The sequence below is a fragment of the Strix aluco genome, chromosome 5 (genome assembly GCF_031877795.1).
Source record: "Strix aluco isolate bStrAlu1 chromosome 5, bStrAlu1.hap1, whole genome shotgun sequence".
Taxonomy (NCBI): domain Eukaryota; kingdom Metazoa; phylum Chordata; class Aves; order Strigiformes; family Strigidae; genus Strix; species Strix aluco.
This window is the reverse complement of record NC_133935.1, coordinates 32,372,651-32,385,231: the sequence shown is the minus strand read 5'-3', so window position 1 is coordinate 32,385,231 and position 12,581 is coordinate 32,372,651. Positions and strand designations below refer to the sequence as shown.

At 47.4% G+C, this 12,581-nt stretch overlaps 1 protein-coding gene across 3 annotated transcripts; it reads left to right on the top strand.

Moving 5' to 3' along the window:
- Window positions 1–70: 70 nt before the first annotated feature.
- On the top strand, window positions 71–6,989 carry PHF5A (PHD finger protein 5A). 3 transcript variants are annotated; one of them, XM_074826783.1, is made up of 5 exons: window positions 71–184; window positions 1,493–1,516; window positions 2,938–3,104; window positions 4,041–4,125; window positions 6,268–6,989. In XM_074826783.1, the coding sequence occupies exons 1-5, from the start codon at window positions 133–135 to the stop codon at window positions 6,282–6,284; spliced, it is 345 nt and encodes a 114-aa protein (XP_074682884.1). In that variant the 5' UTR covers window positions 71–132; the 3' UTR covers window positions 6,285–6,989. The 3 variants fall into 3 exon arrangements, with proteins under 3 accessions (XP_074682884.1, XP_074682883.1, XP_074682885.1); XM_074826782.1 differs by lacking the exon at window positions 6,268–6,989 and adding an exon at window positions 5,334–6,259; XM_074826784.1 differs by lacking the exon at window positions 4,041–4,125.
- Window positions 6,990–12,581: the final 5,592 nt, after the last annotated feature.

Genomic DNA, 12,581 nt, shown 5'->3' with positions numbered 1-12,581 from the left:
GCTCCCGTCTTCCTCTATGGGACGGTGGTTTGGCAGGAGCTGTCCTCACCCCAGCCAGGACCGGGGGAGGCGGGGAGCGCGGGGCGGAGGTGAGCGCGCGGGGCGGCAGCACCAGGCGGGTGTCGCCTCGCCATGGCCAAGCACCACCCGGACCTCATCTTCTGCCGCAAGCAGGCGGGCGTGGGTGAGTCCCGCGGGGTGTCCCGCCACCCACCCTCACCCTCTCTCCGCTGCGGGGCGAGGGGGAGGCGCGCGCGTGTGCTCTTAGTGGCCGTTAGGCGCGCGCGTGGCCGTTAGGCCTGGCGGAGGGGGGAGGGGCACCCGCCTCGCTCCTCCCTATTTTATCTCACTTTGATTTTGATGTTCTGCCGTGGGAGGGGAGCCCTGTGGGGAAAGTCCCTGGCGCTAACCCCGTCCTGGGTGCTCCCCCGGGGTCCGTCCTGATGTGCCTAACCTTAGCCTCCTCTTCCTCGGGCGGGGGGAAAGGCAGATGGCGTTGGTGGCCGTACTTGGAAAAATACTGGTTTAATGTGTTTTATTCCTGTTGCGGTGGCCGTAGCAGTGCAGCCAGGAGAATGAGCCGAAGGTTTCAGCCAGCGCTGGGAGGATGTTTCTGGCTGCAGAATGAAATTAGTTTCCAGGTTATACCTGTATACAGATAATGAGCTTTATTCTTGTCACTTGGGTCAGAATTTGCCCTGCTAAGTCATAAAGAAGTCTTTATACAAGATTAGAAGTCGAGATATCTCTTCCAAGAAAATTTAACATGCAATTTTCTGAAAGAACTGTAAACACAAAATATTCAGTTGCACTGTCAATAGGAAAATTCTCTTTAGAATAGTTATGGCAACTAACAGTCTATCTGTGTTGAAAATTCATTTCCAGCCTGACAAATCCCTTGAACCTCAAGGGTGATTCAACTGAATCACTATTTAGACTTTGTGAATGTGGTCATCTGGTCTTTAGAACTTGATATTTATGGCATTTATCCAAGTTACTAACATCATTGTCATGAGTTTCCTAGATGAGTGACAAGACTTCTAAGATACATTTAACTACCTTCATGTTCTGATGTGAAGAAGGAATTTGGACTGCCTTAAATCAAATAAACGCTTGATTTTTTTTTTTTTTGTCTCATTAAAACCAGTATAAAAGCTATGCCAAGGCTCACGTATAGGATTTCTTTTGGTCAGGTCTGAAATAATTGGCTATGTTTGAAATGGAATAATGAATGTAGGTTTTCTTACTGTCAACAGATGTCATTGCGCATTCACAGTGCATCTAAAGTTAGATCTTGGTAAATGTCTCCAGGTATATATTGTTTATCATTAATATGTTTGTATTTGGGCTCAAACTGTTTCTGTGGTTTACTTTTTTTTAAAAAAAAGACTGCTCACTGCAGAGGATAATTATTTGACGTTCAAGCTTGCAGATACTTAAATTTTTCTCCTGCTTCTACCTCAAATAAATTTTTTTCTTTTTCTTCTTACAGCAATCGGAAGACTTTGTGAAAAATGTAAGTATAGCTTCTACATATAGATGCTTGAGGACATGGTTAGAGCATACAGTTTGGATTTGCAGTTCAGATTCTATTTTTGCTTTAACCACAAACTTGATGTCACTCTTTGATATGGGAACAGTTACTTGCATATTGCAAGTATACATCGATGCATACTTACAAAGTTACATGTTCAAATAGATTGTCACACAAATGCATGCTGTTCTAGAGTATATGCTGCCAGCATTTTCAGTAGCTGAGGCTACAGTGACTTCTTGATTGGTTCCTTGTAATCTGTAACATAAAATGATCAGCCTCATGATTTCCAAGCGGGGAAAAAAATTGCATTTTTGGAATCTGACTTCTTCACACCTTGAGAGTGGGTCCCTTCAGCATCTGGGAGAATAAGAAATGGTGGGGGTGGGGAACACCTAGAGTTAGAGCAAAAAAAACAACCTGCAGAATCAAATGCCAGTGCTCAACTGTAGAAGGGAAGAAAGTATGATCTGTCATTAGATCCTTGTAGGGGAACAGAACAAATAAGATGACTAGTTCATGACTCAAAAACAGTACAAAAATAAGCAAAGTGGGGAGAAGAGCAGTTTGAAGCAACAAGATTGTTTTCAAGAGCACTCAGCAGTGAAACAGATTCCCGTTGGTAGTAGTTGAGGGCTGTTGTGCTAGAGGTTTAAGAGCAGGTTAGATGAGCTGTTTGTGGGACTCAGGATTAGGTGCCTTGGGAACTGGTAATAGGATATGAAGCCTTTCATCCCTAGGTCAGTGTTTTGGATAAGGTCCAGCACAGCAGGGACTGTCAGTGGCATCTGATGGCTGCTTGTATGATATGAGTGCTTGAATTTCACTCAGTTCCTTGTGAGAAATCAAGAGCAACTTTTGTGAAATGGCTGTTCATGCCAGTTTGCCCTTTATTTGGCCTTCTCACAGATGAAGGATTAAAGGGACCACGAGTACAATCTCTTATCTCATCTCTCTGAGGATAGTAACTCCAGACTTTTGTTGATGTGGCACTGTGGGAGAAGCTTACACTGCTGCTTCTGTGTAGGTAAGGACACTAGTCCTGTCAGTCCAGCATTTTTTTCACAAGTGAAAAATTCAGGAGAAGTTCTAGAGCAAAAGTAATGGTATGATCTAAGCAGGTGTTGGCTAACCACGGACGAAGTGACTTTGGGTTTCTCCTCTGATTCTGAATGCATGAATTAAATTTTTAAAAATCAAATATTGCAGGCTGCTGGCCCTTATTCATCTCAAGTCTGTGTGCAAATACAAAGTTGCACCCTGTGTCTGCAAGATAAATTTCCTCAGTTCAGTTGTATTGTGTTTGAGTGTACAGGCAAGTTTTTTGACTAGGAAGCTTTTCATCTTCAATATGGGGGTGGAGAAAAGGATGTTCTGTACCAAAGGCTCTGCTGTACTTGCAGGTGATGGCAAGTGCGTGATCTGCGACTCCTATGTGCGGCCCTGCACTCTTGTGCGCATATGTGATGAGTGCAACTATGGCTCGTACCAAGGGCGCTGTGTGATCTGCGGAGGTCCGGGAGTGTCTGATGCCTACTACTGCAAGGAGTGTACCATCCAGGAAAAAGACGTATGTTGTCATCCAGTCTTCTGTTGAATTGGTTATGTCTTTATTTAGTAGCCATGCTTACCTTTAAGGGGCTTGGAACTACTGAAATTAGCACTGGGACACAGGACGCTTGGGTTCCACTACCAATATTGGCACTGGCTTTCATTACCTTTTAACTTTCTTCCCCCGTTGGTAGTTCCCCATGTTTGCAAAGCATCTTGAGATATAGAATTTTGAGGTATTGTAACTGTCTTCATCCCAAAGGATCTTTGGCTGCTTTGCACTGCATGCTCATGTTTCGCTTCCTCCACACGCTGCAAGTTACCACTTTAAGTTGATATCTTACTAGATCTCTCAGCCTAGGTTTTATCCGGGTCAGAGATATTCCAGACACTGCAAAGGCAGGGGTGGGAGCAGCTCCTTGCTGGAAACCCATTATCAGCCACTGACCAAGGGCACCTACAGCCTGTGGAGTCACCACCTGTGTTTTCCTTTGGATTACAACATAAATTTAGATCTTAGTGTCCAGTGTCTAGACCACTAATTGTGTTTTACAAGTTTAAAGTTTCCTGTACAATTTCAGTGGGATATTGATTTTTTTTTTTTTTTAAATTCTTTTCTGGAATGGCCTATATTGTAGACATCTCTTTTTCTGCTAACGCTTTTTGGTGTAACAATCCCATATTTCTGTAGTCAGTGCTATAATCTTTTTATAATCCTCTTGTGCTGAAAGATAGCCACTGTGTATGTGAAATGAGACAGCTGTTCACCCCCTATAAGGTATTTGTTAAAATCTAACACAACGAGCGCAGGACATGAAGAACTGCAAATGAAGTGATAGAAGGACCTTAGGGAAGAGCAAGAAAATGATCCTCACAGTTGCAATATCCCCAGAATATGGACCTGATAGCTGTGAGAGTGTCTGTTAAAGGTGGTTTGGGTTTTGGTGCTTTGCAGATGCCCTCTCCAGCACATCCTAATGACATTCAAGAACACACTGAGAAAATGGTTCAGATTGATTTAGAGAAACATGCGCATCTGGGTGAGTTGCTGGTTTAGTTCTCTGCAGTGCCTATGTTTTCTCTAGAGGCCTACAGCTAATTTCAGGACAGGGGCAGGTCCTCATATGAATTTAATCATTAGATCTGACAGGACCATAATCTTTCTTAGTATCTAAATATGGATATAAGCACTGTGATGGTGGTGCAGCCTCCTACTTTAGAAATGCTGTGAGAAACAGTAGGTTTTTTCACTTGCCTTTGGAACCAAGACACCTGGCTTGATAAGTCATGAATAAAATAGGCTTGGGTTTATTTTTACTAATTCATATTGATTCCCAACAGGTATTTTTCATAACCTAAGCTCACCTATAGCTTATCATGTCTGGTTCAGGTGGAAATAGCCAGCTGCTCTGCAAGGGAGGATTGTAGAAAGCGTAGAGCTGGAGCAGGAGAATGACTAGTCAGGACTGAGGTATTTTGACAGCTGGGTGAAGGCTGCTGTGGATGACAACAGCTGTTCTGTACCAGCAAACTCAAATGTTAGTGGTTATTGCAGATGTGAAGTTGCAGATCTGAAACAGCAGATTTGACGTGATTGACTTGCAGGATTGAAAAGTGCTGGCACAGGTGTAGGGTCCCCAGAACAAGAAAAGTTAAGCATGTGGCCTGTCACAATTATGGTAGCTGGTGTGATGTCAAGAAGAAAAGCAGATAGACAGAGCTCTCTACCAGGAGCTCTAACACTCCACAGTTTCAGTCACAGCACTTTCATCATTGTCAGAGAGAGACTGGAGAAGATAATGAAGCAAGAAAACAAATACTAAAATGTAGGGAGGAGGTGGAATGCTGTTGGACACAAAGTAAAGGGCCTGGTTACTCTTGGTCCATTTGTTCTGATGGAGGGAGGAATTGAAGTATTGTTTCACCCCACTTCAATCTGTGGGTAAGGGTCAAAATCCCACCTTGTCACCCAGGACAGCTCTGAGTTGCAAAAAGTAATCTTTTCTTGGGGATAGGAGCATGCTCATGTGTTGCCTCCTTAGGAGGAGGTGGAAGAATGAACAGAGCCCTGCAATAATGCTGTCAGGATTGTCAGACTCCCTGGATCGTGGGAGGCAAGGCTTGGAAGAGTCCTGTTATTGAGGTTCAGAATCAAATAAGGAGACACTAGCTAGAGATGGGTTGTGGCAGGTGTATGGAGGAGGGGTGATTTCTTTCCCCCACCTCTCCTGTTATTTCTACCATGCAGACCCTCCCCACCATGTTGCATCTCCTGCACAGGAGCAGGTATCAATGGAGCAACTTGGGTGCAGTTTCTACAGCGGCTGACAGAGCTGGGCCAGAGGCTTTCTAAATCTAATCCACTGGGGCTTACACAACAGCCAAGGACACATATTCCTCTACCTGCTGGGCCCCTCATAGCTGCTGTTCCCTGCCACAGCATTTTGCCCTCAAGAGTTATGCAGATGCTGGGCTCGGGTAGCCCACGGACAAACATTCCCTGGTACACCAAGAGGTGCATCTCTGATTTGTCTTTGCAACCACACATCTGAGGTGGGTCTCCCTCACTCCCCTTCTTGCTTTTCTTGTGGCTTTTTTCTCACTGTCTACTGGAATTCAGGTACAAGAACTTATCCTTGTAGCTGCCGTGAATAGCTGTCCTCTCCCAAGATGACCATCCAGCCTCTGCAGAATCAATGCAGCAATCAATCCAAGATGCAGGAAATCTGAGATTCAGTTCTGCTGTCACAGCTGAGAGGGTTCCCTAAACATGAGAATGGCTTGGTGACATCTAAAGCAACAAGATTCTTTTTGGCTAAGGAGGGGAGAGGTTGTTCCCCTGGGCTCTATAAATCCTGCCTATCCTAATTCAGAAAGAATCCAGTCTTGAGCACTGAGCATCCTTTTCATTAAACTGCTGACGTTATACGAGCTGTTTTCCATCTTCACCCTGAGGAAGAGAATGTCTTAGAGTAATGTTAAAAAGGCATCTATCCTCTTCTCTGTTCCACTCTCTTGCTGGTAGTAACCAGCATTGGAGGGAAGTTTGTCTGCACAGGTGTTATAAATGTATTGAGGACAGGGTGAGGAGCGTAGGAACTGAGATCCTACTAGAACTATGTAAATGGTGATACTGTTCTGTTTGCCCATCTCCTAACTTACATCCTCTTTTCTTCTTACAGAGAGATGGTTGCCCTAAGATTGTCAACCTGGGCAGTTCCAAGACAGATCTCTTCTATGAAAGGAAAAAGTATGGCTTCAAGAAGAGGTGATCCTATCCATATGTGGCTACACCTCCTGTTGGGTTGGCAAGAGGGCCTTGGAACATCTCTGGACTTTACTATTATTGAAAACCGGTTGATTATTTTTTTCTAAAGCAGTACAAATTCAGTAGTATACTTGGGGTTAGAGAAGTAACGGACTGAGTGGGGACTGAAACTTGATCAGAACTGACTATCAGAAAGAGCAAATGAGGATTACTGTCTCTTGCCTTTTCAGAAGCTCTGCTAGTAGCTGCCCCAGTTGGCTGTAAAAATCCTGGTGGGCAAGTATTTATACATGAAGGAGACCAGCTCAATAAAAAGCAAGTGCTGCTTCTGGTGTGGGGAAACACCTTACGGTTGTTCTTACCAGGCCTCCTCTCAGTTTTTTGAAATCGCCCCACACGTCAGTATTGAAGAACAGACCACCAATCCCATGTGTCCACTCCTCACCCCATCTTCCTCCAGTGTATTTCCGTGTTGCCCTGTTTTGTAAGGAACCTGCTCATGGCTGGTGCCTTCCTAGGGAGAGCACAGCTGTTCCATGTTTTCTTTGACAGATTAATCCAAGGCCCTTTCTTGTAACCATTTCTGTAGGATGCATACCAATAAAGCTTCTTCTTTTGTTTTTTTTTGTATAACAAGGATTTCTCTCCAGTTCATTCTGTGCCTAGCCTCTCTGGAGCTTTCTGGGGACACGCAGGATTAGCCCAGCTAGAACTGCACAATGGGTTATCTGGTTTCTGACAGAGTCTGCTTATGGCCATGTGACCTTGCTGCAAGGAGCTTCAGGGAATGGCTATCGCTTTTGTCTGCCTGTGATCCCAGCCACTGATCATTTTGTCCCGTAGCGTGAGGATCGCTGAGCTTGTAACCCTTATCCTAGCTAATACGGCTGTGGATGTTGTTTCACCATGCAAACATCCAATCCCTTTCTAAAACCTACTAAGCTATTTGACTCGCTATCCTGTTCTTGTGAATAAGTTAAAGCCTTCCCTGCTGTAACTGGAAACCAACTATTGTGTTCTAGGCTATTAGCCGTGTGCATGCTGAAAACCAGAGGCTGCTTGTTTGTCAAATACCAGTACAGGCTAAAAGCAGTCTGTTGGCTCAGCAGAGATCTGGGAACAGGCGCCTTTATGCAGAGGTGGAACTGACTTCCCTGCTAGTGTGTGTGCTCCTCAGATAGTTAAAATAGGGTCCTAGCTCAGCGTGCCCTGTAATCCTTAAAGTCTTCGTAGTCTGAGCAGAGTCTGTGCTGCAGTAATGGGATTTTCTTTGTGCATTTTTCTTGGGGTGCAGAGCCTGTTTTGTGCCCCTTCCAGGATTTCATTTGTTTCCCCTGAGGTTAGTACTGATTCCTCTTAACTCCTCTCTGGCTTAAATGCCCCTTCTTCCTGCTCCAGCCATTTAGGTGTTCTGGATAAAAGTGAAAACAAGTAGACAAGTTGTGATCATCCTTCCCTTCAAAGTAATTTCTTCCTGCTGCAGCTGGCTCTAGCTATGACTGGTCCTACAGCCATCTCAGCTGCTCCTCCCTCTCCTCCCACCAGCTATTAATTCTGTCAGGTTTCTCTTCCAAGGTTTTTGCAGTCCTGAGAGTATCTGTATGTCTTCTTCCCTGCACCATGGTTCCCTTTCACAGCTTCTGGTTAATTTTTACTAACGTGGATGCCATTTGCCAAGATGTTCAAAGCAAACTGGTTCTTTGGTTTCAGCAAACCGACCCTCTCAAAGGTATTCTGCCTGAATAAGCAGCTGCCTCTTATTCCTCACTGGGAAGCCCATGTCAGCCATTATCAGCCATGTTAAATTCTGTATTTCTTTAAAAGCAGGGCATGACATGCAGATTTTTTTGTACCTGGAACTTTATCACTTCAACCAGAATTTATCACTTGCTCTCAGGCTGCCCAAATTATCGCACTAGAAATGCGAAAGGTTTATACATAATTTTTTCTTTCCCAGAAGTTTCTAAGATAACAAAAGTTGCTTGGTGAAGGTAGAGGGAAACGAAGTTTGAATTATTTCTTTTGTCTCAGGAGTTATTGCCCCTCATGCAGGGCCCGCTAGAAGATCTAATTTTAGAGCGGCCCTTGTTCCCGATCATTTAGCAGGATCGGTGAGGCAGGGGTTGCTATAGAGATACAAGTCTCCCCATCCCTTCCCCCACCCCCAAAAAGGGCTAAGCATACTTACTTTCTTGGCACTCCCGGTGCCCTCACTCTGACTGCTGGGTATATCGGTCTGTGTTCTGGCAGCAATGAGAGTTAAGCTGCCATTTCTAGTTGTTCTGAGTCACTGGGCAGGTGGAGAGAGGGAGGGACAGGCCTTTTCCCCTTTGCCTTGTTTGCTCAGACAGCTCTGGGGAGAATGCCAAATGCTGCTGGTGCTTAGTTCAGCGCCGCTGCCTTTCTGGTACTTTCAGAGCGCGGATGGGACGTTGCCCTGAAGCTGCTAATTCAGACAAGGGTTATGGATACAGTTGGGTAGCCCAGAAAAACTCAGCCTTGCTTGTGTGGTGATGATTTCTGTTCACCAGCAAATGCAACCCAGGCAGGGCCTCTAGAAAAGTGCAATACTTCTTACTTAAATACATTTTAAAGTACTTCTACAGCAGAAAGAGATTTCCTGGCAGTACTGGAGACCGGAGCACATGCTATAAGGGCGAGCTTCCCTGCAGGGGTGGGGGATGAAACAAGCTGTGTCCTGCTACTGTGTGCCTGCCAAGCTCTGGAGGGCTTCATCAGACCTTGGAGTCTTAAGCAGCGTGATTCAGGGGCTCCCTGGCTGCCAGCTGTGAAGCACTTGCATGACAACTGCAAGGAAGGGTGGGAGGGACAGCGGCATCTCTGTGGCAGCTGAACCCCTGTGGTGCTGCCTTCAAATCCTAATTGCATGGAGCTAAATGTGTCTTCCTGCCATTTCTTTTCTAAGTAGGGTTATCTCTTTATTTTCCTTTTTTAATCAAAAGGATGTCATGTAATAAGTAAAAAAATCCCTTTATTTCAAATATTTACATTGACATGGGACCTCTTGGCCTATTAAGTAATTGGCCTCTTCGTTGCCAGTACTAACAAAGCACCACTGCGTTCTGAAATGTGGATGTTCCCTGTTACACGCCTCTTCAGACCAGCTACCAGCCACAGCTACAACCAAGCTCAGCAAATAGCTCTGTAACACACCTCTGGTCCTTTGAATCATCTAGACCTTGTCTTGACAAAGCCCTTGAGCCCGAAGCATTACCTTTCTTTAAAAAAAAAACAAAAAGGAAGGTAGGCAAAGGCTTCGAGTCTGCCTGTGAGCTTTCCCTGGGGAAGTTGCATAGACAAAATTCTGCCTCTGAAACCTTATCTGCAGAGGAGCTGTTATTTTCTCATTACAGGAATCAGCTGGAGGTGTTGTTTGGCTGTTTCAATAGCAGGAAAGAATTTTTCATTTCCTTGAGGTTGTCATGTGACTTGAATGTAAAGAGGATTCCGGGTATGGCAGTGTTAATTACGCCCGATTATGACCTGACTGCCCTTCCTTGGCATTAAATAACCCAGCAAAACGAGCTCTGTCCTGGCGGCCTGGCGATTCCTTCCCTCCCTGCGCACACGTGATTCGGTAGCTTTGCTTTGACGTAATAGCCAAATGGCCGAGAATGCGTGAGCGGATACTGTGACAGAATTCCTCTGCCTGCATGTGTACCAGGGCGACGCGATAATTAAAGGAGCACGGTCAAGGCACAAATATTTTAAAGAGCCCTAATGTGTAACACCCTCTTAGTAACACCTTATTAAAACAACAATAGAATTTTAGAAATGTAATTGCCTTTTATTCTTAATGATGCTAAAAATAGCACAGTCATTTTAATTTCCTGATCTCTGGCTGACAGAGTGATTTTGTTTCCAGCAAAGCAAGGGAGTATTAGGAAAAAAAAATGCATTCTTTTGAAACTAAATTCCTTTTAAACTAGAAGGGATGAAAATAAGGCTGTTCATAATAGCTCATAAATCTTCCCCTTCTTTTCCTCCCCTTACCCCTGCAGAAAAAAACCCCCAACAACTTCAGATGTTGGTTGTTTTTTTTTTTAAAATCAGTGGGAAAATGAGCAAGGATAGCTGCTGTAGCACTGTGGCTAGGCAGGACAGCATTAACAGATTTCTGAATTCAGTGGTAAAGGCAGTACCTAAGGTAAAGGGTTGCAGAGTGAGGGAGAACAAACCAAACCCAGAAAGATGCTGAGGATGTTTGTGGAAACAGGGCAAGAGAGGAACTTTGTATTTTTGCACTTGGGAGACGGTTGCTACGGAGAATTATTTAACCAGAGGGACATGGCACAGCTCAGGAAGCGTCTGTGGTCTTTGTCCCTTTTGAAAATGAGCGATAAATTAAACATTCAGTTGTAACTGTTATTGAGAAGGTCCGATTCCAAGTTGGAATGTGACTCCATGATGTGATTTTTCTTGGGAATTCTTCAGAACCAAGGCAAACAGGACGTTTCACAGGCCAGGCAAGCTACCCCTGCTGCAATGGGGACTGCAGTAGCGCTTTGGTCACCGAGACGGATTCTCCCTTCCTGGTCTACTTGTGTCAGCTCTGAGGAAGACACGTGACATGTGGCTGGGAGAGGCTGGGAACACCATTCTTGGTGTCTCTTCCACTCGTCTGGAGCTTTACTCTGCTCGAAAGCTGCCTTATGTGTGGACAGCGAGAGCCCTTTGCAAGTGGCGTCTGTTCAAGGTGATGGCCTTGGACCGTTAAATATGTGGCCTGTGGGTGCCTGTAGCGATTTTTTTCATTTTCCTCTGAACTAGTAATAGGTTTGGTTTAAAACACAGAGTGCGCAGCTGTGTGTGCTGGCAACTGGCACCCTGTAAACACATACTGTGATACAGTATGTGAGAAAAATACAGACACCCCTGTAACGCTTCTCCGTGCGTGGCTGCTTTAGGGGACTACTTGTTACCATGCCCAGGTATCCCCTCCTACCCCAAAGCAAGTGCACTTGTTTTTTCCTCATTGTTGAGTTTTATTTGCGGAATAAAAAGCCTTGTGGCGCTAGGTGAGCGCCTTCAGCTTGCCAGCGGCCGGCTGAGGCTCAGCCTTTGGGGGTGCAGGTGCCTGCCATCTGGCTGTGATCCGGACAGATGCCTGGGTGGCCCCGGGGACGGTCAGTTCCGCCGTTGTCCTACCCCGGGCAGCACGCAACCCCCGCTTCGGGCCAGCCGCGGCGCCGGCTGGCGTAACGGCTGTCCTGGCGGGGCGGGCCGGTGCGGGGCGGGGGTGGCCATGGCCGGGCAGGCCGCGGCCGCCCTGGCGACTACAACTCCCGGCAGGCCCGGCGCCGCGCCCGGCACCGCCCCCGCGCGCACACCCCCTTCGGCTCACTGGCTGAGGCAGCGCACCAATCCGAAGGCGCCGCCGGGCCCGGCCAACCAATGGAAAGGCTGTTGCTAACACGCCTCAGTTATTTTTAGCACGGCCGCCGCTCGCGCACCTTGCGGGTCCTTCGCCTCCGCGGCGGTCGGGCCGGCACTCCGCTGAAGGCGGAGGCTCACAGGCGTGCGGTGACAAAGTAGTGCGCGGGTTCTGAGCCACGGGGCGTAGGGAGCGGTGCCGGCGGGGCTGAGGCGCCCTCCCTGCCTCGGGGTGCTGGGGCACGGGGCCGTAGGGACAGTTGTGCCTGCTCCTGCCCTCCCTGGGGCGACACCGGCAGGCCTTCCTTGGCCGTGCCCCGTTGTCCCCTGAGGAGATGGGCCTGACAGAGGGCTGGGGGTCCCGAGGCCGTTGCAGTGAGGGAAGGAGCCGGGGCTGCCTGTTCTGCTCACACCCTTCTGGGCGCTTTGCCTCCAAACTCCAGCCCACGCCGTTAGCGGCGCTTGGGGGCTCCAGCACGGGAACGCTTTCACTGGGGTTGTGCCGAGGGCTTGACCCCTCGGGAGTCCGAATCCCCCCTCACCCCGGGGCCGCTCCCGCCACGGAGCCGGGGCCTGACAGCACCAGGCTCCCCGGCCTGGTGTGGCGGCTGCTGCCAACCCCTGTCCTGCGTAGAGGCGAAGAAAATGCCGGCCGCTCCTTCCCTCCCCGCTCCCCTTCGATCGCCTCGATGTGGCCCCCTCCCCTGCCCTCCCCCCGCCTCAGGCTAAGCCGCTTGGGGAAATCCTCAGGTCAATCCTCATCCCATCTAAACCCCCTGCTCCTTCCTTCCCCTGGCGCCCAGAGTCGGGGCAGTCCCCGGTGCCACGCGGCTG

What these genes read in the sequence shown, in the direction of transcription:
- PHF5A (XM_074826782.1), top strand. Translation starts at nt 133, where the DNA reads ATGGCCAAGCACCACCCGGACCTCATCTTCTGCCGCAAGCAGGCGGGC. An exon ending in CCGCAAGCAGGCGGGCGTGG is followed by an intron (nt 185 to 1,492) that starts GTGAGTCCCGCG and finishes TTCTTCTTACAG; the next exon opens with CAATCGGAAGACTTTGTGAA. An exon ending in AGAGAAACATGCGCATCTGG is followed by an intron (nt 4,126 to 5,333) that starts GTGAGTTGCTGG and finishes TCTACCATGCAG; the next exon opens with ACCCTCCCCACCATGTTGCA.